The 26,651-nt window shown below is 39.2% G+C and overlaps 1 protein-coding gene across 1 annotated transcript in view; it reads right to left on the minus strand.

The window, feature by feature from the left end:
* The window catches only part of pappaa (pregnancy-associated plasma protein A, pappalysin 1a), a 100,381-nt gene extending 77,358 nt beyond the window's left edge, over nucleotides 1-23,023 (minus strand). The window contains exons 1-7 of the mRNA XM_084413643.1: nucleotides 21,972-23,023; nucleotides 19,006-19,298; nucleotides 17,206-17,975; nucleotides 12,710-12,855; nucleotides 11,304-11,597; nucleotides 9,877-10,069; nucleotides 7,750-7,871 (exon numbers count right to left, since the gene is read on the minus strand). Coding sequence (XP_084269769.1) covers nucleotides 7,750-7,871; nucleotides 9,877-10,069; nucleotides 11,304-11,597; nucleotides 12,710-12,855; nucleotides 17,206-17,975; nucleotides 19,006-19,298; nucleotides 21,972-22,359 — 2,206 coding nt within the window. The 5' untranslated portion in view covers nucleotides 22,360-23,023. The remainder of the gene's footprint in view (nucleotides 1-7,749; nucleotides 7,872-9,876; nucleotides 10,070-11,303; nucleotides 11,598-12,709; nucleotides 12,856-17,205; nucleotides 17,976-19,005; nucleotides 19,299-21,971) is intronic.
* Nucleotides 23,024-26,651: the final 3,628 nt, after the last annotated feature.

Consider the following 26,651-nt stretch of genomic DNA (forward strand, 5'->3'; position numbering starts at 1 on the left):
TGCAAAAAAAAAAAAAAAAAAAATATATAACATTATTTTAGCATTATTTAAACATTTTATTTTAGCCAGTTGCCAAGTCAACATTTCTACTTTGCATTTCCTGTAACTTAATGTACTAAGATTTATCTAAAACTGAAGTGAAAATGGATTTTGGATTGTTTGAAAAGCACATGTGGAGAACTTTAAAATACTCATGCCTTCACCACCAAACTTGGTCAACATAATAAATCAAATGTAATACCATATTATAACCACCAGATTGCCAACTAGTATAGCCCTACATTTAAACAGGGTTGTACAATACCTTGCTGCTGAAAACAATGTTTTCAGACATAATTACTTCCTTTTATAAGGTATTGTATTTGGAGATATATGTGTGTATAGTCATTATTAAAGACTAATTTTGTCAGTTTAGATTCTTTTTATTGTTTAAAATGTTGAGTCTTGAATGAGATCAAAGGCTCAATTAAAGACTGTTTAACAGTTACTGTGGAGCCAGAAGACTCAACATTTTTAACAACAAAAAAGGAACATAGTAAAAGGCGTATATCTTCTATGATGTGTATTGTCTGATTTAGTTCAAACATGTGCTGCATGTAGGGGCTGATCACATGGGTGTGTCACATCATAGCGCCACCTACTGGCAACAGGAACTGAACTGTTTATACTGTGATGCACTCCCCCAATGTGGTGTGATAGTTACAGCATGTTTCCCGATTGCCACCTTTTAAATTTTTGTATGGTACAAATCTTAAAAGATCTGCCAAATGCCACCGTATACTAACATCAATTATAACAATTACTCCACTAACCACAGAAGTAGTACAAAACCCTTAGCAAGATGATGGCCATGTAATGTCCACAAAAACACAGAAATATGCACTACCAGTCAAACGTTTGAAATAATTAAGATTTTTCTATATTTTTGAAAGATGCATTTCTGCATAACACAATAGCACTACAATTTAAAGGACTGTTCCCTATTTTACTATATTTATAATATAAATGTAATTTATTCCTGTGATCAAACCTGAATTTTCTGCATAATTACTCCAGTCATATGATCCTTCAGAAATCATTCTAATTTTATTTTTGTGCAGAATTCTTTTTATTGGTGCTCAATTATTGATAATGCTTCTTATGATTATCAATGTTGAGAACAATTTTTGTTGCTTAAATTTTATGTGGAAACTGAAACTTTTTTCAGAATTCTTTTTTAATTAACAGCATTAATTTGAAATATAAATTTTTGTAACTTTAAAAATGTCTTTACTGTCTTTTTAGGTCACTTTAATGCATTCTTGCTGCTGAATAAAAGTATTGTTTCTCCTTTTTTTTTATCTTAGCCTAAACTTTTTTCAGTGTATCATGGTTTTCAGCAGCACAAAAACACTGTTTTCAACATTGATATTAATAAATAAAGAAAATGCAGTAAATCATCATATTAGAATCATTTCTGAAGGATCATGTGACACTGAAGACTGGAGTAATGATGCTGAAAATTCAGCTTTAGCCATTACAGGAATAAATAAAAAAGCTGTTTTAAATAGTAAAAATACATCTCACAGTTTTTACTGTATTTTTGATAAAAATTTTCCCAAAACATAAAAAATCTTAATTATTCCAAACTTTTGACCTTTTGTACATTGGAAATATATCGGAGCACAAGCCTGGAGACGGAGCACTGTCTGTTTGTGCCATGATTAAAACATGCCTCAAACATCTGGACAAATTGCTACAAAATGTAGATTGACCAGATGCAGATAGACTGTTAGTCATTAAGACATGAATCTTTTTTTCTTTTCACTCTTCAATCAGCCCAACCAACCCTTCATTCTGCTGGTCTGCATCCGTTGTCTGCAAACGGCACAAACCGCATGTGATTTTCTGTGGCCTAAAGTGCCAAGAATGGGTTTTATGTTTTCCCCAATCTGCAGTTCCCCCTTTCTAACTTTCTCTCGTGCTTTTTTTTTTCTTTTTTTTTTTCTTTGTCTGCAATAATTCTCCCGGCCATAAAGATTTACGAGAGAGGCACTCCGACTCGTGAAGGTTGCGAATACAAACAGCAGGAGTGGCTTGAGGACATGAGCCACAAACCCGGTGAACTCCAGGGCCGGCAGGTGGAGCGGCAATGCCATCGGGAGAAAAGGGTGGACGCTGCAAAGAAGCACAAACAAACAGATCGCCAAGCAGCTGTGCTGGGGTCTTCGGGGCACGTCACGCAGGATGAGTACTGGCGTAAGAGGGGCGCGTTTAGGGGACTGAGATTAACAGGGCATCATTCCAAGAGGGAAAACAGAGAGCCGTTTACACGCTGAAGCAGCGGCAAGCCCAGGCATGTCTCCGCAACAAGTGTTAATGTTTGTGTGAGAGAGCGCGTGTGTTTATTTTTAAAACTGTGAACGTGTGCTGCCTAAAAACAGAGAGCCATATCAAGGAACTTATAAATTACGGCCCATCTCCAGTCGTAGAACGTTTCAGTAAAATGATGTGTTCTGAAGTGAAGTGCCCTCTGATAAGGTTAACAGCAATCGCTGACCCGCATCCATCACTGTCTGCATGAGTTCATTATCATCAAAGCAGGATTTTGAAGAGGAAACACTCCTCCAATTGATAATGAGCCTTTCCATCTGCTAGAGATATAAATCAAAACCGCAAGACACCATCTCACCAAAAAGGCATGAACGAACGCGTCTTGACCGTGGGAATCGTTTTAATTGCATAGAGATGCAATGCCTCATGAGCTTAAAGCGCTAGAATTTGAAATGTGATTTGAATCACAATACCGGTCATAGATATTCATATATATCATTTTGAGGAATACCGAATCTGTTTTTGTGCATGTGAGATGAGTAAATGCATGCTCACTGTAGTCTAGAACTATAATAATCATCATGTTCACACACAACGCCTCTGAACTTACTCTCGATTCCTCTCAACATGAGGACAGGAGAGCTGTCAGTCAATACATGGGAAAACAAAGTGACTTGCGTTGGGAGTAATGCATTGCAAGTAATGCGAGTTAAGTAATCAGATTACTTTTTTCAAGTACAGTAACACATTACTTTTACATTTTCAACAAAACATCTGAGTTAATTTTTCAAATAAGTAATGCAAGTTACTTTGTTTTCCCATGTATTGACTGACAGCTCTCCTGTCCTCATGTTGAGAGGAATCGAGAGTAAGTTCAGAGGCGTTGTGTGTGAACATGATGATTATTGTACTTCTAGACTAAAGTGAGCATGCATTTACTCATCTCACATGCGCAAAAACAGATTCAGTTTTCTCAAAATGAACAAAAACAGTAAAATGCAAACTCAGAATATTTTGCAAACCTGCAATAATTAAACATGTTAAATATTAAAAATATACTTTATGTATTTAATCTCACTTTATTAACCAATGTTTTTGCTGCCGACACTTGATGATCCAATTCAACCACACTAATAAGTGTGTTTTACTAAGAGGCTTCGTCTGAAATCGCATACTCTTGACTGGGCACTTATTTTGAACAAGTAATTACTTAAAGACTTCTAAAAAAAAGTATGTTCTATATACAGGTGAAACTCGAAAAATTTGAATATCGTGCAAAAGTTAATGTATTTCAGTAATTCAACTTAAAAGGTGAAACTAATATATTATATAGCCTCATTACATGCAAAGTGAGATATTCCAAGCCTTTATTTGTTATAATATTGATGATTATGGCTTACAGCTTATGCAAACCCTAAATTCAAAATCTCTGAAATTTTGAAAATGTTCATAAGCTGTAAGCCATAATCATCAAAATTATAACAAATAAAGGCTTGGAATATCTCACTTTGCATGTAATGAGTCACACTTTGAATGTAATATAATATATTAGTTTCACCTTTTAAGTTGAATTACTGAAATACATGAACTTTTGCACGATATTCAAATTTTTCGAGTTTCACCTGTAGTATGAATTTGTGTAGTATGAATGTAATCCATTCATAAATCCTCTCCCATGCACTTCAGAATCTCACTAGAGGAAGTAGTTCATCCCGGTACTTTTTCCTACTCTTTTATGAGTACTGTGAAGTATGCAATTTCGGATGCAGTCGGAGTAATGACATTTCTTCTCCCGTGTCCTATTCTTCTGTAATCCAGAATTGCAGCTGAAAGCTTTGTTTGAGCGGCGCCCTCTACAGTACAGGTGTGGATTTGCACTTCCTTCAGTCTGAGGCTTATTCATTTCACCTTCGGTGTGAAATGGCCTTTACATTTGCCAAAAATAGAACTTTTGTGTTTTTGTTATTAAAACAATCAAGCAAGCACAGCCCAGGCGAGAAAAGGTGACATTACTTTCCATAAAAAGTTACTAAGTAACGCAATTAGTTACTTTTTTAAGGAGTAACGCAATATTGTACCACATTACTTTTAAAAGTAACTTTCCCCAAGGTTTGTAATAATTACGTTTTTTTTTTTCTTTTGAAAGAAGTCTCTTATACTCACCAAGGCTGCATTTATTTGATTCAAAACTGCAAGACACCATCTCACCAAAAATGCATGAACGAATGCCTCCTGACCATGGGAATAATTTTAACTGCAAAGAAACGCATCGTCTCATGAAAGCACCCCTCCAAACAATGACCTTAATGCTTGTAAAACAGCACTGACTTGACCACAAAAACCTATACACTATATATCACCAGCCAAAACTCCTACAAGAACCCAGAATGCTCTGATCTGCAGAGTAAGAGCATACCTAACACAATGCTATTTTATGCCAGCCATGCTCACAAACAATAATTAATAAAGCAGCTGTCTGCAAATTCTGGAGCAGCACAGCTGTGTAGACTATTTATAAAGGAACAAATTTCCATCGCCAGCTAACTGTTCACTTAGCTGTTCACAGTTACACTGAGAACAAGCATAAGACATATCGCGAGGCAAAAAAAAGACACGAAAATAGAGAAAAAGGATGCATTCATTGAACCAAGATTTAAAGTGTTGTTAGAGATCTAGGGTGCTTTGCTGAGATCAGTGTGAGAAGCCAGTGTCACAATGCCCTGACATGGTGAGGAATTATTTAAAGTACACATGCATTAAATCATTCTTCACTACACTGGACAAGAACACTGTAAATCACCAAGCCAACTATGAGCCGTGGGTTGATTTCACCATGGCACTATCAGAACATTCCTCTGTTTGTTTCAATGAGCTCTATGTTACCTGGAGAAAGCCTTCCATGCAATTCATTCACTTCAATGGCAGTTGCTCGGCTGGCACACAACAGCCACTCGTTTTTCTACAGGGGCACAGACTTTGAAAATCCCATCACGGCAACGTTGATGCCGCCACAAGAACACACATAGTCCGAAATCCTTCACTGGGATCCTGAACAGTTACGTAAACCAACAGGGAGTAACTGGACCATGCTAACCCGCCAAACATCGACCCCATCGGTTTGTTTGAGCACCCTCACATAGAAAAAAATCACATTTAGAGGAGAGAGTTTGAGACAGGACTACAGTGTTCGAGACGCCTGTCGTTGGGTAACATGAACAGAAAACTTTTTGCTGTAATTTGTTTGTAAAAAACAAAACAAAAAACAACAACACTGAATTATCAAATGGTTCTATAAGAGGTTTACAATAATTTTGCTTTGGATAATCTCTATATTTCACTCAATATCTCTTTTTCCCTGTATTTGAGTTGAGTTCTCTCAAAACAACTTTAAAGGGATACTCCACTTTTTTCGGAAATATGCTCATTTTACATCTCCCCCAGAGTTAAACAGATGAGTTTTACCGTTTTAGAATCCATTCAGCCGAACTCCGGGTCTGACGGTACCACTTTTAGCATAGCTTAGCATAGATCATTGATTCAGACGAGTCCAGTAGCATTTCTTTCAAAATGACCAAAGAGTTTCAATATTTTTCCTATTTAAAACTTGACTCTTCTGTAGTTAAACCGTGTACTAAGATCGACAGAAAATGAAAAGTTGCGATTTTCTAAGCCTATATGGCTAGGAACTACTCTCATTCCGGCGTAATAATCAAGGAACTGTGTGGCTGTACCATGAGTGCAGCAGGCGTAATGATATGACGCAGCGCCTAAAAATAGTCCCCAGCTCGGTAACTTCTTCCAACGTGACCGGGACTAAGTTTGTCTAACCTATTAGACCTATTTTTAGGCGCTGCGTCATATCATTACGCCTGCTGCACTCATGGTACAGCCGCACAGTTCCTTGATTATTACGCCGGAATGAGAGTAGTTCCTAGCCATATAGGCTTAGAAAATCGCAACTTTTCATTTTCCGTCGATCTTAGTACACGGTTTAACTACAGAAGAGTCAAGTTTTAAATAGGAAAAATATTGAAACTCTTTGGTCATTTTGAAAGAAATGCTACTGGACTCATCAGAATCAATGATCTGTGCTAAGCTATGCTAAAAGTGGTACCGTCAGACCCGGAGTTCGGCTGAATGGATTCTAAAACGGTAAAACTCAACTGTTTAACTCTGGGGGAGTTGTAAAATGAGCATATTTCCGAAAAAAGTGGAGTATCCCTTTAAGGGACTATAGAATTTGAAATGTGATGTAAAAGTACACTACTGGTCAAAAGTTTGGAATAATTAAGATATGTAGAGTCACTTATGCTCAACCAAGGTTGCATTAATTTGATACAAAATACAGTACAAACAGTAATATTGCAAAATATCATTATAATATTAAAGAAATGTTATCTATTTTAATATGTTTTGAAATTTAATTTATTCAACGCTGAATTTTCAGCAGCAATTACTCCAGTCTTCGGTGCCATATGATGATTTAGAAATCATTGTAACATTAGAAATGTCTGTACTGATCAATTCAATGCATCTTTGCTGAATAAAAACTGTTTTCAACATTGATTATAATCAGACATGTTTATTGAGCAGCAAATCATCATATTAGAATGATTTCTGAAGGATCACGTGACACTGAAGACTGGAGTAACGATGCTGAAAATTCAGCTTTGCATCACAGGAATACATTACATTTTAAGATATATTAAAATATAAATAAGTTATTTTAAATTCTAATAATATTATTTCACAAAAACATTAAAAAAAATCAATTATTCCAAACTTTTGACAAGTAGTGTAGATCTACAGGTTTGGATAGCCTACTACACCAGAAGAATATTAAATGAGAATCTTGCTCTTGGGATGCAAATTTGCCATGGCAACAGACAACAAACATTTCCTTTGGGATGCTGCCGCCATGAACTCATGAGACTTTGGCAATCGCATGCTTTTGACCAGGAGAGTCGGCACACTTGTTTGACTCTGCTAAGCAAGTATCCCGTTGAGACATACGGACCTTTTTGTAATGAGTTTCAATGGGCCAGAGACATTGAGGTTTTCTTTTTTGGTTGCAGAGACAGTTGAGCATTACAAATTCTGGACCAGAAATTCACACAAGCGTCTGTCCAGGGACATGCACAGACCACAAATATTTTCTCAAGGCTTTTGCTTGAGTCTAAATCACACTTATCCGGAATGCAGACAGTAGACGAGTTAATCAACTCTATGACACACTCTCTATATCGGGATAGTTGAAAAAATGTGTAATATTCAGGCACTTTTGGCACTTGCATCTTAGACACAACACACGCAATAGCCTGTGATGCAGTCGGTACGTCGATTCTCTAAAGAAGCATTGACTGGGTGCAGGACTAGCCAAAGGCGAGCAAGTGTGTTTAGAAGAAATGATGTGATGGTGGTGGTACACAAACTCACCCTCGGCTTCTCTGGGGCTCCAGTGGCCAGACGGGGAACAGGGGCGCGGGGACGAAGAATTGGAGGCGTACTGTAGAAGGACGTGACCCTCTGAACATTTATCACATACTGATCCCACTTCTCTAGGAAACCAACAGAGACAGACAAAATGCAACTTAGATACAGCAAATTCAAGTAGATGGCAAGTTAGATGGGAATCTTCAATATGGGGCAAAAACTGTTTAGCATGCCAGAGTGGGAGAAATCATAAATATACCAAAAATAGTGCACTCAATATAATCAGCACTAATAGTTTAGTGTAGTCACGCTGCCCTTTTAAAGACCCCACAAAATCAGGGTCTTGAAAATATTTGTAAATATAGTTATTTAATCAAAACCATGTTTCTAGCACAAAAAAAATAAGGATCTCAATTAGCGTGAATTTGAACAGTGACATTTACACTAACTTTGAAAACATAATATTGCATAATATTTCTAAAAAGCCAAAAATCTAAAAATGAAGAAAAAAAATCTCCTATTTCTAAATGTAGCTCAAGCAATAGAGCACTAGCAATGCCAAGGTCACAAGTTCAGCTAAACAAGGGCTAAAATGTGAATCTTGAATGCAGTGTAAGGCCCTGTTTACACCTGGTATTGAGATGTGTTTTGGTCCATCGGATGATCACAAGTGGACGACGCTAAATACAGGAGTAAACAGGGTACACAACGCGTTGAGCTCGTCCACTTTCAACCACTTCCAGAGGTAGTCGAAAACTCATTAGACCGGATTGCTTTCGTAGTGTAAACCCTCATGTGGTTGAATGTGTTCAAACAGCTTCAAAATACATTATGGGAAGTGCCCTAGCCAGATGGGAATCAAACTTTGTCGGCATTAAGACCAAAGTTTGGTTTGAAAACCCGACAAACGTACCAAGCGTGATCTTGCGGCTGTCAGAGCAGGAACGAAAGCCGCTGCTCTCCATGTCTCCGATCGTGTTCATATGTAAATTGCACAAGCTTATTTTGTCCATTAGATTAAAAGACTTACATTCACCCACCCATAGACCCTCCCCTCGAAGAAATCAGGACAGAAGTGGTTGAAAGTGGACAAAAGAGACAGATTAAAACACCAGGTGTAAATGGGTATCGACCCAAAACGCATCTTAATACTAGGTGTAACCAGGGCAAGTTGCTTTGGATAAAAGCGTCTTCCAAATGCATCACAGTTTTTTTGTTGTGCTACACCACTACTTGTTTGAAAAAAGCAGGTTGTTACTGGAAAAACTACTGTAGGCTACACTGTTTTTGGAAACGGTTACGCTACTGTCACACTACTTAAAAATGTTACACCCCAAGACTGCTCTGGTGTGAGAACTCGCTTATCAGCCTCAATGACTCATTAAGCACTTTTAGTCAGAGGGCAATGACAAATCTGGTTGCTGCTTAAGCAGTCAGACTGTGGTGTTAGAATGTTATATGGATATACAGTAAACAATGTCACATGGTCCAAGTGGAGAGTTTCAGATCGACATGTCTGGACATGCTCCTCTGAGGGGATTCCCCTGCCGCTCGCCTTAGTGAATTCCACCTGTCTCTCACATAATGGTCTCTCGTGGACCGTCTGCAGGCCCACAAATATATATTTCTGACTGCATTCAGCTCTAAGGAAACTGATGCAAAATAACAAAGAGACTCAACCCAACAAAGTTCCACAGATCTGAGTCATGAAATGTGGATATCCAGTGCCAACAAGAAGATTTTGGAAGGCAATGTGAACAATTCCACTGTATCTACGACACAGCCAGTTAAACGCAGTTTAGAAATAGCGCTATTAATTGATAGCATGTGTTAGCTATTTGGCAGAGGCTGAGAATTCTCGGTTGTTTTGCACTTCCTGCAATCTATCCTCTCACTGTACTCAAAAACTATTACAAAATGTCTCAGACTTCTCCTCTTTCAATATTTACTAAACAGAACATGCTTAGACATGTCTCCTCTCTGCCTACGTCCACATTTATATTCCACGTCTTTTCCTATATCAGATTGCATCTTCCCAGAGAGCACAACAAATGCTGATATATATTTTGCTACATGTATTCTTAAAATAGTCTCTAGGATATGTGCTATGCCATTGCAACCTGAGTTCACCTGTCATAGAAGTGGCCAGAGATGGGCGGAAACCACTCTAAAGTAATGAAGTTTTGTTCCTGTTCTACCACTTGGGGTGCCATGGGGACTGGAGGGGGCCGGTAATCGGGTTGCCAGGTTTGGTAGATGAGGTCCAGATAGCAGTGCATGCGAGCCACCTGGTTAGGTGTAAAGGAATCAGTGCAGTCGTCATCTGGGGAAAAAAATGTGTAAGTTCAGATATTTTACATAGTTTCTGAGATAGCACATGGCACATGAAAAGGCATTCCTGTCGAGAAGATCAAAGAACAACGTTGTATAAATCAATACTTTACATTTTTTATAGTTGGCAATTTTAACTGACATGAGAAACAGTAACTTTTAGCAATCTGACAAACTTGAGTAAAAAAGTTAATTCAAATGTCCCAGAGTTCGATAATTTAAAATATTACAAACATATTAATTACATTTGAAGAACTATTATAATCAAAATAAAGAGTTAAATAAACAAATATATACTGTGCAAAAAAAAAAAAAAAAATCAGTTAGTCAGTGAAGAGACTGTTTGAGATGAAATATGAGACATGTAATATGTTAAGAAAAATCAAAGGCAAATATGAATACTTTTTTATGTCTTTTACAAACAAGTCTTCAATTATGCAAAAAGCATGAAAATATGATTTAACTGTATGTATTTAGTAAACGGAACATAAAATGCTAGCTATGATATTAGCATTAGTAAGAACATTTTTTGGAATTTAATTACAGCTACAGAAGTGGCAGCCCTCATGTGATATCCTCCTGAGCATCACCAGTATGGTACTTCAGTGGCTTAAGTCTTGTCTTACAAAGACTTATAAAGCATAAGATTTTGTTAAAGTTTCCAGGAGAGGTCGTCACATTACTGGGGTGCCTCAAGGTTCAGTGCTTGGTCCCCTCCTTTTCTCGACATACACAAGCTCACTGAGCATAAAGACACATGGCTCCTATCACTGTTATGCAAATGATACACAGTTCACCTGCTATTCCAACCTGACAGCCCTACCCTCTCAGCTTTTATCTTTGCTTGACTTTTTTTAGGCAAAATGTTAGACTGATTATTCAAAAAAAAAGGATAAAAGCCCTATTTTTAGTGACCAAATGCTATTTTCAAAATGTATGGATGCTTTGTAGTGTCCTTTTATTGTGCGCATCCCAAAAATCCCATTTAGTAGTTTTGGAAATGTCTACCAATGCTTTAAGCTTTCAGTGCTCTTCAAGCAGGCTACAAGCATGAGGTGAGAGAGGGGTGAAGTTTCTGATCAATAAGAAGTTACACTGTTGTGGTGAATAAGAATAAGTCAATGTATTAATTATAGCAGTATTTCTGTCTGTTTACTATTTGGCTTTGTGATTTCCTTAGTAAAAGACAGATTGAGAAAGGGGAGTTTCCATGCATTTGTTCTTACCTGCGTAACTCATGTAATTATTAAAGGGCGTTTGAACAAAGTTGTGGTTGCCACACGTTTCGTTGCCAGGCTCAGGGTCCCTGCAGTGCTTGTATTTGGGTGTGGGGTTCGTGTCGGCACACAGATCTCCGGTTTCCAGCGAGGGCTCTGTCTCTAAACATGCATCGTTGCAGGACTCGATCTCTGAGATGCCTCTGAACACATGGTACAGTCCCAGACTGTGACCGATCTCATGGATCATGGTATGAGTGTGGCCAAATGTACCATAGAAAGACGGATTCAGAACTATACCACCTATGAAAAGAGAAGAAACACAGTGTAAACCCTGACGTGCTTGCACTTAAATAATCATGTTTGTCTCTTGTAACAGTAGTTTATACCATGTTATTTGAAATACAAATGTATTTAAGTCAAAACAAACTTAAATTTGGTTGTATGTCATGTAAATGACATCCTTTGAAATGTTAGACCCTTGCACTTGCATTGCGATCTACTGTACAACAGCTTATCCTTCAACTTGTCTTTTTGAGTAGATTTTGTTTTTGTAGAAAACTGAAGTGATATAGAGTGAATCTGAATTAGTGGAATGAAGGCTGCATTTACACTGTCAACCAAACCCACATTTTTTCACTGGTATCTGGTACAGATCAGCTCTTGTTGGAAGACCTAATATTTTGAAATACGATTTGAGTCTCACATTCAACTCATCTGTTCAATCAATCTGCTCAAAAGCATTGTGAGCTAAATTGATCATAGAGACCATTGATGCCAACGGTTCTACGATCTACTTAGGCTTACAATGCTTTTGAGATACGCAGCCCTGATCATTGTTTATTTCAATAGTAAGATGTTTTCTCGTCTTCCTTTGCAATCAGATGCAGTGTTCTGATGTTTGGTGGACCACTAAAAATATTTTAAAAGCATCGACATGCAATAAATCATCATGTTTGGTCGTGTTCATATTCAATATTTATAAGAGGTAATTAGAGTGCTGTGTAAGTAATTGTAATCAGGGAGGACAAAAATAGACAATTGGTAGCAATGGTTCTATGATCAGCGTAGGCTTACAATGCTTTTGGGAAACTCCTGAACCGTGCACTTTCTTGCAGTGTATATGTAGCCAAAATGTACTTGAATTTTGATCATATTCTTTTGCATGCTCTTCATAGCTATCATTGTTTACTCGACTTCCGTTGTTTACTTCCGTTAATCATTTACTCAAGGCCTCTATACATTTTTTTTTATAATTTATGACGAGCAAACAGAGAGTCTTGGGAGTAGGAACCACTGAAATGGTATGGGAATAGGAATAGATTGTGACAGTGATATTTTCAGCATTAAATGACTGCAGGAACGCATTTCAAACTCTTGACCTGGACTATGCTTATGTAGCAATTTCTCAGTACCTAGATGTGTCAGTGCCTCCTTGTCCCATGGCCAGGTAGCAACTCCGGCCAGGTCTTCATCAGAGGAATTGGCGAAGAAGATATTGAGGTGCGTTGAACCGTCCAGCTTGAGGATCTCTTTTAGCTCCTTCACATCCAGATAGGCCCTGGAGCCAGAGACGGAGATCATTTATTTGGTTGATGCATCCACTGCATATTTGGCACTCATTATGACACACCCATAAATCTACATTTCCCTCACTGCAAAGTGGCTAAAAAAGTTTCATTAATGAAATTATCACTAATTATCATTACATTTCAAATTCTTTATCTGCAATAGCAATCAGCACTAAGTTTTGTTCTTTCATTAGCACTCTCTCTACTATGCCTGTGGAGAAGTTGTATAGCAACTCTTAACATCGCTTTCAAGAATCCATTTAACCTTGTTCTCTGCTTCCCTAATCTGGTCCGCATTAAAGGAGAACTTGGTAACTTTTTTAACTTAATAAAACTGTCTAGAAATCATTTGGATGGTTAAACAACCTGTTCTAGTGATATTGGTGACTTTCCCCGCTCCCCCCAGCGTTCCCAGGCGGAAAACCAACCTTGCAACTTTGGGACTACCGTCCCGGCAAGATAGAAATTGTAAGTCTCGTGAGAAGCGAGAACAAGAACGAGAACGAGCGCGAAACACGAATTGCTTTACGGCAATTCAACATAAACACACGCACATGTATAATGATTACCCACCTCGGTAGACATAGCTCCACACGATACAGTTGGCTTGCTCCGATCAAAACAAACGCACATGAGCAGCGGTAGAGAGGGGGAGGAGGCCGCCGAAAGTGAGTTTCTTACGACAGTGTTGTTATATATAAGCACCCCCACAGCTATAGGGGGAGCTCGTGGGGAAAACATGCGACAACAAAAGGGAAAATCAGCGAAGAAGTGACTAGAGTTCGCTAGAGTTGCCGAGTTCAGCTTTAACGTTTTAGCAGCAAGCTAGCAGACCGAACCAGGCGTGCGCATGTAAGTGTCTTTCCAGTGACAGGTGCTTTTATGAGTGTGTAGCTCCTTTAACTTAACATGCTAAGAGCTCGTTTTACACAAGAGCACTCCATTAGGGCTAAACCATTAAGGTTATGTTATGTTTATGGGCTTCATTGGCACTCAGAGTTCACACGACTGTAAAGCACCTGATGAAGGACTTCCCTGAGAGGACCCATGTGACAGCTCAGAAAACCCCATTCATCAATTAACCCAACACACACAATAGCCAAGGGGAAAGCATGGACGTCGAGAAACAGAGCCAAATGATAACGTAGTATCACCTCTCACCTGTGACTAGTCTTTGGACCAAAGTCATGACAGACATTTTTCTTATTGCACATCTACAACGTGATCCAAATCCAGGGATGAATTACTGCGCACAGCATGTGCACATGGTGAGGATTCACACAAGTGTTTAACTTTAGCTCAGGGTTAACCACAATTGTGTCCAAGGTATATGCCGTCAGATCCGATCAGTGAGCTTGTGAGGATAAAAACACAAATCCCTCTCTCTATAGACAGGCTGTTTGCTTGCAATACCAATCTGGCACTGTATACATTCTTCAAAAAGCATGGAGAAATAACTTAAAACACATGCCTAAAACATGTTAGACAACTTAAGCAGATATCATTCACATTTTTCAGAGACTCCAACCCGATGTCTCCTGTTAGCTAGATTTCCAAACAAGAAAAGTGGTAACAGGCTTCGGGTCTACAAAAATAAACCTCCGACCACACAGCCATTGTTGTGCCACGCATGTAGCGCAGTGTTCTTCCAGAATTCCACAATTAAGACGGAATGTTGACGAATGTCCGCGGCGCAGCCATCAGTCTGTCTCCCTAGACATCCCATAATCAAAACAAAATAAACAACCACTTGGGGTGCTTATCTGAAAATTCTTCTTCTGCTTCTTCTCACTCTAATCTTTCTAAACCATCTTTCATCCATCAGTTGCAATATTTCCATCGAATGCTCGGGATTGGCCAACTGCTGATTTCTGTTACTGGATTGGATATCCAGTGATAAACAGTCTCTTGATGATTGCGATGGGATAATATTTGGGAAAAACCACCTGCGTGTTTTTTGTGACTGATGTCACCTCATAGCCCGCACACAGAGTCATTTAAAGAGCTCCAGGAATACCATTGGATGCGATTCTGCGGCCTGGAAAGCCTTCAGAACGGCTAATAGAAAACATTGCTTTCTCTTGAACGAGAAGCTCAATTAAGGCGTGACGAAATTCAAGGACAGTGCTGGAATATTTGGATGAATCATACAGATCAAAACAAAGATGTAAAAGGTAGTTTTCACTTATCAATTCATTCACTATTTTCTCACAACATGGAATGTTTAAACGTTTCCCATGAAGCCGAGTGCACTTCTGTAAACAATCGTTTATGACTACAATTTGAAAACAAAATAGTTGCTTGGAGACCTCTCTAAACAAGAAATAAGCTTCCTTGAAATTGTGGTTTCTACTTTGTAGTCCACCCAACTAAAATAAAAAAGGCACCAAAAAACTACTTCTAAAGCCAATAAATCCTCTTTAAAACAAATCTCATAGCTTTGGATTGCTACATGTGTCCTTGGGCTATACCTGTTTTTCGAAACAAATGAACACTGCTACAATTCACATAGAGCGAAAGTTAAACCAGACCATCTACATTCTGGTGGAATTGTGAACATCTTGTGCTTTCTATCCAATGGCCTCAGGTACTCAGACTTAGAAATCCAATTTCCTTGGATCATTTTTTTTTCTTCTTCTTTTGGCGAAAATAGTGGTGTTTAAAGCTTGGAGCAAATCATCATACAACGGACCAGACAAAATCCTTGATAAAAACATTTTTCTTGAAGTGCTCATGGAGGACTCATTAATAAATTAAGAGTTGTGAGAGTACAGTAAAAAACCGCAATTGCCTTTGCAGATTGCTTAGACCAGTGCTTCCCATACCTGTCCTGGCCCCCACCACTGCACATTTTAGATGTCTCCCTCATCTAACATACCTGATTCAACTCATAGAGACTTCAACATTGTACTGGGGGTGATCAATGAAAAAAAAAAAAAACGTGAAAAGGTGATTTTTGAAAAACACTGGCTTAGGGTAGGGGTAGGCTACCTTCCTGCACCCTTCAGGTCCAACCCTGTTCCAACACACTGGCTGTCATTTTCGAGTAATACTGAAGACATTTATTAGCAGGTTCAGGTGTGTTTGATTAGGGTTGGAGCCAAACTCTGCAGGATGGCAGGGTGGGCTACCCTTGACCTAGAGAGACATGGCCACTATTCATGCATGCTCTTCAGCTTCTCCCTTTCAATAAACTTTCAATGCTACTGAAGTGTGGAGATTGATCTGGAGATTTGAAAGAAATGTTTAGCTTCATCATACCAAGAGGAAGCAGTGGTATGAATCTGAACTCCCCCATTTTGCTCTTTTCCAGGGTCGTCCATTCCTGCTCATGGAGGGCCACCATCCAGCAGAGCTTAACTCTAGCCCAATTAAATACAGCTAAACCAGTTTATCAAGGTCTTCAGGATCTCTAGAAACTTCCAGGCAGGTGTGTTGGACCTGAAATCTGCAGGAAAGTGGCCCTCGTGGAGCCGGACTGCACACTATGGGGCTGTTTACACGACACCGTTTTCAACTAAAAACGTAAAACTTTTTACGCGTTTTGGCCGTTACTTTACACGACAACAGCATTTGGGTGCCTGAAAACGCTAATTTTTGAAAATGGGGTTCCATGTAAACTACAAAAAAGTGAATCTCTGAAAACGATGATGTCATGCACATGAATATTACATGTTTAGTCTATAGTGTTTCATCGTCTAATGGCCTGGCAGCAGAATACAGCGTTTTTAGTTGTTTTCGCGGATCCGCGTGAATGGGCATTGTTTTGACAATGGTGTCGTCTGTACGTGGAAAACTCAAAGGAAAAACTTCTAACCTAAAATAAACTCTTTATGGCAATACACTGAAGATAAAAAAGAAGACCTAAAACGGGCAAATATGACTACTGTTACATGCCTATTCACAGTTGACTGACAAATGTGAAGCCAAGCCGCTAGGAAAGTTGCACTTATGCCTGGACTTGAAGTGAAGCTTGTGTAGGCCAACGGACCCCAACGCTACCTGTACCTTAACCTAAGTCAAGTTGCTTTAATTTGTATAGTAGAAGCAGAAGCAGAAATTTATGATGCAAATGTTTATAATACCTAAATGCCTAATTATCCACGTTTAGCATTTAACTGAAGCAGAAAACTCACACAAACACAGGGAGCAAACCACAAGTCCAGGAAGGACCTGAAATCAAATAAAAGCCTTTAAAATAAATGTCAAATAAAAGCCCTTTATCTGCCCTCTTCTTCACTCACCCCAACCAACTATGAAATGTCTCTGTGACTTTGTGACAATCTCTGAAATATTTGTGCAGCTCACTAAGCAAGTTGGCGTCATAAATCACAGCTTACCTTAAATGAGAAGCTGGATTGAAGCAGGTCTTGGTCACATTGGTGATGCTAGGGTTACAGCAATCTCCATTATCGTAGCCATAGTTCTCACAGTTGCACTCTGGATCACAGATGCCATTTCCTTGTTTATGTTCAGGGCATCGCGTCCTGGGCTTGCAGTAACCAGCATCAAAGCCCGTCAGGGTGTGGTTGCATTCAGGGTCACAATCCTCATCGCCCACCTTGCTGATGTCACAGTTGGCGAGCACCAGACGGTTATACAAAGAGGAATTGCTGACGTTGTGCACAGTCAACTCCCAGCTGATGTTGTACATGCTAAAGGCTTCATTCAGATGCTGATGCTGCAGGTGAATCTGTTGATCTGTGACTGTGGGTTTGCGCTGAAAGTCGTCAAACACGTTCACAACACGGTATCGTACTGTTTTGGGGCGACGGAAGCTCCAGAAGTGATTGTAGTTGCGCACCACTTCTGTGTTATCGCACACCGTCTGTCCGCAGGCTGGAGGCTCCAGGGTGGTGTCCAAAGACCACAACCCAGCACGAGAACCCTCATCAGGTATCGGGAAACTGCCGTCCTTCACTGCCAGCCATTTGCGCGCTGGGTGTTCAAAGGTCTCGCGGATCACCAGGTCAACCAGGTCCTCAGGGTCCTCTTGTCCATGCATGTTCCTCATGATTTGCCTCTGAGAGAGAGCCTGTCGCCACAAACCGACACGTTCCACAGAGCCTCTGTAGTTATGATTCAAGGCATTTCCACCCACCATCAGCACCTTGAGTTTTAGATCAGAATACTTCGTTACATTTATCTGTTGACTTGTATTTGCATACAGTACGTGCATTATGTAAGATCTGGCAAGGTGAAGAGTGTAACTGTTTTCTGATAAAATACTCCAGTGTTAAATGTGGAGAGCTCTGTAAGTTAGCCCTTGGTGCTATCAGTAAAATGTGCTGGAATGACATCAATTCAGCAACAATAACTCATTGGAAAAAGGTGATTCTGCCTACATTTTTGCAAAACTGATTTCATTGAATTGCAAATTCTGTCATCTTATACTCACCCTCAAGTTGTTCCAAACCTGTATGAATTTCTTTCTGGTGAACACAAAAGAAGATATTTGAAGAATGTTGGTGACCAAACAGTTGATGGGTCCCATTGACTTCCATAGAATGGAAAAAATATTATATGCTCATCAACTGTTTGGTTCAAGAAATTCATACCGTCCAGGTTTGGAACAACTTGAGGGTGAGTAAATGATGACAGATTTTTTTTAGATGAACTATCCCTTTAACACCATAGGTTAGGTTTAGGGTAGGTGGAACATTATTTTCAAACACAATAGAGTATCAACTTTTTTTGCTCTACTACATCGGACGTTTCATTTCCAAACAGCCAATTGGATTCAATTGAAAGCACATGTAGTGCAACTTACTAGACACAATGGAAATGTCACAAAATGTGCAAGAAGCAAAGTTATATTTTGCAGAAATGTTGCCACAGACACATTTTTTCCAATGAGCCTGGTTGGAAACCTATTTTTGGAAAAATATTTATATTTCTGCAGTTCTGTTTGGTTCACCTAGAGAAACAGAAATTACACACTTCACCATTAACTAATAACAAACATGTATATATATATGTGTGTATATATATATATATATATATATATATATATATATATATATATATATATACTGTATATATATATATATATATATTTTTTTTTTTTTTTGGTTGTGTGTGACTCTTCAAGATATTGTGCAAAAAGTAAAATTCTGAAAGGCTGAAAGAATTAAACTTACCTTACACTTTTTAGTAAGGGGGCTGAAGACATCACCTGACTGTTCCCTGCTAACAGCAGTCTGAGCACCATTGACATATAACTTCATATAGAGGCCATTGTAAGTCACAGCCACATGTGCCCAGCGGCTGGGCAAGTAGCGGGCATTCGAATGAATGGAGGTAACTTTGTGTGCTCGATCCGTCTTAAGGGAGAAGAAGAAACGCGGGTCACGGTTTCCTTGCTCACTCACAGCTTTAATTCCCAACAGCCATCCACGATCACTGGAGGCATAGAAGCATTTGTCGAAGAGACCTGTGGTTGAGAATGTACAAGAACAAATGCATCAGGAGGGAAATACAATTGCAACAAGTCAGGAAACAATAATGCAAAATTTGCTTTGACAGGAAACAACAGAGTAGCTGAGGAAGGGATGGGATCAGGAAATTACATGAACCTGCATAAAGGCGCCACTGAACAGTGCACTCAAAAACAAGAATTAGTAGTGTGTGCAATTTAGACTGTTGCTGTTTTTGGGCCAGTCCAAGATCAAAAGAATACTTTGCACGTGGCACACTTACATATTATCTTGGGTTAGGGATTTTGGGGGTTAAATGCATTATACAAGTTTATATAGCAAAAAAGTACAGTACAGTATGTTGTCTTTGTCAAGCCATGTTTTGACCATCTTGAAGCATAAACGTCCTTCCTTTGATGTCACCTAACCGGTCAAGCTTGCAATGTATCTCAGATCTGATCTGCTGTGCAAGTCAATTTTTGTATCTCATCATTATGGAAGATCAGTGTCAGCTAAGCACTTTTTTTCTTGCTCTCACACCAATCTAGCGTGTTGAACCGTTGGAGACATTCGGTTTTGTTCAAATTAAGACAATCTGGTTTTTCCTGTACGGTTTCCATCTCAGCAATCTAAACCAGCTAGATCTTCTGTCCAATCTGCTGTCTGGTGATGTCCGTCTCAGGTTCTTCTTCAACTGCCAAGTCATGACTGTAAATAATGTTCATGGTCTATAGAGCACTCAGCCAAATCCACCATCCATCCTGCAGACACAAACGCAGCGCTGTTCGGGGTGCTGAACTTACTGGCCTTAGGACATTTATAAGCGTTTTGTGGCTTTATTACATATTACATAACATATTTAGCTTTATGTTTCCTATGTCAAATGCTGTCAAATACTCAAATGCTCCTATCAAATTGTCAAATGCTCCTATTCAGCAGCCTCTTTCCACACACTCTTCAATCTTCTGCATTATAGATTGAAAACATGACTCAAAAAACAAAACAAGACAATAACAACATTAAGTCTTGACATTAAGACTAACGCTGCGTAAAAACAACAACAAGAACAATGATTGCTGAAAATAAGCACTGGCCTCCCTCAAAACAAGTGCCTTATGTCTTCATTCTCAGAGGCATGAATTAGATTTAAAAGATTAAGCATGACTACATAAGCCAGAGTCCACTTCAATCACTTCTTTTTGTTTTGTTTGTTTGTTTGGTTTTTTTTGTTCTTTTAAATATCCTAACACAACACATATTCACTGACAAGGGCTCTTCAAATACCTTGAAAAAATATATATATTTTAAAGGAATGTATTAGGTAGCAGCCCTCCCTGTCTATGGGTGAGCCAGTCTATATAGAGTGCAATGCATACTGTACATCACAGTCAAAAAGAAATCTATATGAGTCAAAACATCACACTGCATGGATTTATGATATCCATATTTAATTCCATCCACATAAAAAAAATAAAAAAAAACATACATTAGGGTCAGTAAATGATGACATAATTTTCATTTTCAAATACAGCCCAAGACATTTTTTGTCTTGATTTTTCACAGGTGTTGTACCCCTACTTTAAATGACACATTGCATTAGGGTTGAAGGTCATTACCTTAACGTAAAAGGTGCTGGTAATTACATGTTTTTTCTATAGATTTGTGTCTTACAGTGTGTAATGTCATAACTCATCATTTGTAAATCCTTGTTTACATAAATGGAAAAATCACAAATATTGAATGTGATGTCAGACTTTTGTATTACATTTTGATTATGTCACAGTACAGCATCATCATAATGCATGTATTTATGGATCGGATACATGCGTGTTTGAGGGAGATACTGTGCTGGTCAGGCATTCAGTCCAATGCAAACCCACTGCAAGCCTGAAACAGATGATGTCATCCCATCTCAGTGTGGTGGGTTACTGGGGAGGGGGGGTGCATTGACATCAGAAGCCCCGCGTAAATCAGTGATGCCCACTGCCGGATCACTAGTGGATTCTCACTCTGGTCTTTTCTAGTCGTGCGTGACAGCGTTGGAAAAAACTCACGTCTAGCAGCCAGCATTTTTTCTGCTCATGACTTTCAGAAAAAGACTAGTTTTGTGTCTTTTACGCTCTCTGTCGGCAGAAAGCGGAATCGAAAGCGATGGTGTAATGCTTACTCACTGAAAAACCAGCGTCAACGTACAGAACAGTTGTGTTTGCAAACTCAGAATTGCGCTTTCTGAAGTCTGCGGCTACTGGATGAGAACGTAAATGCAATGCAATGCAATGCGATTTGGTAATTTGTGTAACCGATGCGCGCGTTTAAGACATCTGCACGCTGAGAACAGCTTCACTTTTCTCATGTCCCCCCCCCCCCCCGAGCTGAATGGAGGTGGGGGGGATTTGGGGTCTTTCAGGGATTCGAGGGTCGTGCGCGTAAACCCGGTGCCTCTTCAAACGCGCAAAGACTCTCGCGCTCAGATCTGAAACAGCAAACCTAAGCTGCAAAATGTTCCTGTCTCGTTAGCTAATATTAGAAATGAGTTAAATGGAGTCTCTGGCGTTGAAGTGATTACTGGAACTGATTGATTTATCTGGAAGTTAATACTGTCAAAGTCACCCGGTCGAGCGCCATCATTCACATGCATTACTCTTCCACCAACATTCAAACTCACGTAAAATGCATAAATCTGTTCCTACCAGCTATAACGGTAGGGGAACGCTGCCCACCCTCCGCTTTGACCCACATCTGGAGGGTGAAATTGCCCTTTGGTATCTCCACGCCGGGCTTGAGTCTCAGCTGGTCCCCTCTGCCCGTGAAATACACGGCTTTCCCCCGAGAGGAGCTCGCATCCTCCGCTGGAGAGGAGCGGCCGCGCTGGCGGGGGAGCCGGCGGTCCAGTGCCGGCAAAGAGCGCTTGCCCCGGGGCAGCCGTGTGGCACAAGCCCCCGGGAAGACCGCTTTGGCTTCTCTGATCTTCACCAGCTCGCGTTTGGATCGGATCTTTCTCAGGACCGTCCCGCAGTCTGACCCCACACACAGGACGAGCAGGATGGCGAGACACTGGAGAAAAGTCCAAACTTTCATTTTATTAAAAACTAGAGAGATGATAACGATGAGGAGGATGGCCAGAGAATTGCGCACGGACGCACTCTTCCTCTCCAAAGTCTTTCCACTTGTTATTGTTGTTTTCTTTTCTTTTCCTCTTCTTTCACAATCTTTTGTCAAAGACGAATGTTCCAGATACACAAATCCATGAAGCTCTACGAGCTGGAGTTGTTCTTTTTACTCCTTCTGCAGGCAAAAGTGAGTCTTCTTTTTAGTTCTTCGATTCGATCAGTAATCAATGAATAAGGAGCTTCATTCACACTCTGTGCACTTCTGTCTTTCTCTACTCGCAAAACAATGTTTAAGAACAATTCGTGAGCGCAGAACACGTCCAAACATGACGGGCTGTCATATCTGAGGATGGAGCACATTCACATGCTGTTTGTGCTGAAGTTGAAGTTGAAGTCAGTGAGAGGGTCTGCAGGAGGTCCGGAGGTGTCCAGAGCATCGCGGATCTCTGCTCGTGTATGCTGTGAGCTCTGGTGGGGATCCTTCAGTCTTTTAAGAGTGAGACTGTGATGGAAGCAGACCAGCCCATGTTTCGGTCCTACATGAGTTTCTCTCCTTGCGATCCTCCTCTCGTGATGTGCTGAAGTCACAGGTAAAGCACTGACGGCAGGAGCATTTACACACATGCTCCTCCAAGAGTGTTGGATAGTGTTTCCAGAGTTGGGAAGGGGTGTGTGTGTGTGTGTGTGTGTGTGTGCGTGCGTGCGTGTGTGTGTGTGTGTCCCTCTAGTGGCTACAATTCAAACAATTTCATTCATTTGAAAGTTTTCGCAGTACAAGAGAGTCGCACTGGATCACTTGTACAGTAGCCCTTAAAAAAAAACAAAAAAAAAAACTGATATAAACTTATTTCTTCTAATATGGTCAGGCTGAATAAGTCATAATATTTCTGAATTTAATAAAACCAGTTACCACGTAAAGTAATTTGTTTTTAGTTTGTGTTACCTGACAACGTTATTATACCTGGAATCAAAATGAACCAAAATGCACTACATAAATTAGAAATACGATTTATGGTAATACATTACAATTTGGTTCCATCTGTTAACATTAGATGACTAGCTACATTAGTTAATATAATGCAATCATTTGCTAATGCATTTTTTTTTAAATTGCATGTTTTGTTCATTGATAGTTAATGCTTTACAAACATTTGCTTTAATAGATTTTTATACAGAAAATGATTTGCATTATAAAATTAGGTTCATTTTTATAATTACAATAAAATAATAACAAGCTTACTACTTGATTATAATATCTCAGTATAGGGTAACATTTTATTTTACAGTGTCCTTGTTACAGTTACATGTACTTACCATGCATAATTGCATGCAACTAACCCTCAATCAAACCCTAATCTTAACCGGACAGTCAATGCATGTTGTTAATTAATATTACCCAGTGCTACACTAACAATGACACCTTAAAATATAGTGTAACCCTCAGTAGTACATCATCATGTGAATGCATTGTAACGTGTGACTGGACTTCATTTACGGTGCGAAAGAAAACCACGTTTGCACGCACCCCTCTAAAAGAGGAACAAATATGACGGTGAGAAAGGGATGGAGAAGGACAAAGACTAGGAATTTGCGCTATTCTGCATAAATTGTTGGCGAGTTGATTTCCTCAGTTCTTTGAGGTGGTCCACCTTTGTATGGCAGACCATCTGTGTGGAGCGTGGAGACAGAGCTGGTGAGGAATGCCACAAGAGCTTTTGTTCTCTGTTTGTTTGGTGTAAACGAACACGCAGACAGCAGAAAATTGCTACCTACCATTAAACAGGGCCAAACCAATGTTAAATATTTGTCTCAGTTTTGTCACATTGCAGTGGTGAGACCACTTCTTTCTTTCTTTTTTTTTTTCTTTGTCCAGACAGAACAGAAGAATGGCATGGGTCTCAGCGGTCAGCTCACCCCGACTGATCTTCAGAGCAAGCCTTCAGCTCCACTAAATTCCATGTCGCAAAGTATGGGGTAATACTCCATAATTCACTCAAAAAAAAAAAAATGCTGGGTCGTTTTAACCCAAATGTGGGTCAAATGTGGACAAACCCAACCACTGGGTTAACATTTTAATTTAAAAATAACTAACCAAAAAAATAAAAAATAAAAAATAAAAAAATCATTAATTAATTAATTAAATTAATTAAATTTAACCCAATGTCTGGGTTTGTCCATATTTGACCCAAAACATTTTTTGAGTGTTTCTTTCAATGAAAACCTGGATATTTGGACTAAAGAATAGTTAACAGATCAATTAAAAATGTCATTAAACTTTCAACACACTGCAAACAAATAATCATAATGTCCTCAATCAAGTATTTTAATGGCTAAACATGCTTAAACTATGATATTCAGCACAATTGCGTATTCAGACCGTTTTAAGATCATATATCTTGAATGAAGTTTGGAAAATTAAGCAAAACAACATTTGAAAAGGTTTATGCTTAAAAAAAAAAAAATATATATATATATATATATATATATATATATATATATATATATATATATATATATATGTATATGACTATTTAGAAAGGCAATGTTCAAACTTAAATGGCTCTGTGTTGGGTTCTCTAAGTCACTGAACGTAACATTATTGCCCGGTTTCACAGACAAGGCTTAAGTCTATAGTCCCAGACTAAAATGCATGTTTGAGCTGTTTTAACTTGCTCTGAGATATCTTAAAATATGTCAGTGCCACTGTTTTGACTCAAGATCAGGCACGTTTCTAACTAAGGCCTAATCCTGGCTTAATCTAAGCCCTGTCTGTGAAACCAGGCCTATGTATTCAATGGCAGTGTGGCTTAATTTGTCCAATATCATTGGGTAAACTCTAAACAGTGCCTGTGGTTGGTTGAATAAACTGCTTAGACTAGTTTTACAAGTTAGTCTTTTTTTTTTTTTTTTTTCAGAACTGGACATAACTTTTTCATGTCAGTTACATAAAAGAGTAGATCTGTAAAGTAAGACTGATTAACCCTTGACTAGGTTCTAGTCTGTCAGACTAACATAGAGACCAATGATTATTACCCAATTCTGATGTCCAAACTATGCTTTTCCATACTTTAAAAAGTACTAAAGCCCCCTAAATTGACACAAACTACTAATAGTAGTCTATATGATTTACGTCTTATTATTATTATTATTCACTTAAAGGTGAACTAAGTAACTTTTTTACCTTAACTGAACAGCTTCGGAGTCATTGGAATGGTTATATTACTTATTTCGGGTTGAATGGTGGTCGTTTCGCACCCCCCTGGTGCCCGTGAGCGGAAAATACGCACTTGCAACTTTGCGTCAGGAAGTCTCGCGTGATATCAGGTCTCGCGATGTAAACAATTGCTTTACGGCCAAAAGAAATCTGCTAAAATGCTGTCACTATTGCGCTCCCTCACGCTGTTCGAACCCGAATGAAGAAGACGTTTTAAAGAATGTCCCATCTGCTTTGATGTCGTTGATCTACTAGCCTCTGGTGTCTGAGAATCGCCAACGAGTTTTTACAACAGTGTTGTCAAATATCTATTCCGAAGCTGTGGGGGAGCTCTAGAGAGAAACCTGCGAGCAAAAAGCGAGAATACAGCGAAGAAATCCCGAAGTTACTGAATGCAGCTTTAACATATGCTAAATATTTCATTTTGAGTTCTACAGAAAACCGTTTTGAATGAAATGAAGGTGGGCAAATTATGACAAGTTTGAGTGTATTTTATGTTTTGCTGAACTGGTAGCTAATTCGTATGAATCTTGGGGTACGTTTACACGACAATGATGTACTAAAAACTGACCGCCTTTCCTTTGTGCTTTTCAGGTACAATGACAACGTTGTCAAAACGATCCACGTTCACATGGATCCGCAAGAACGATTAAAAACGCTGTATTCTGCTGTCAGGCCAGTAGATGGCGATGTCCCTTTGTATAGGAACACACACGCCAATAGACTGAACATGTAATACGCATGCGCATGAGGTCACCGTTTTCACAAATTCGTGTTTTTGTAGTTCACATCTGAAATTCCAGCGTTTAGTTGACCCTGATTAGCGCTCATTGTCTCAGTTTTAAACATGACGGCTTTCTTCTTCCATAAGGGGGCTTGGCATCACGACAGCTTTGTTTCCAGTGGATTGTTAAAGAAAATCCTGTAGAATTCAACCAATCAGAAGGCGACTTTGAAACTTCCAAAGTGCTTAAAATTTGCATGCCATATGCATCAGAAGTTCAGCCAATGATCCGTGGGTGTGACGTCTGAGGCCGAGACTACTT

Source organism: Rutilus rutilus (assembly GCF_951802725.1).
Source record: "Rutilus rutilus genome assembly, chromosome: 7".
Lineage (NCBI taxonomy): Eukaryota > Metazoa > Chordata > Actinopteri > Cypriniformes > Leuciscidae > Rutilus > Rutilus rutilus.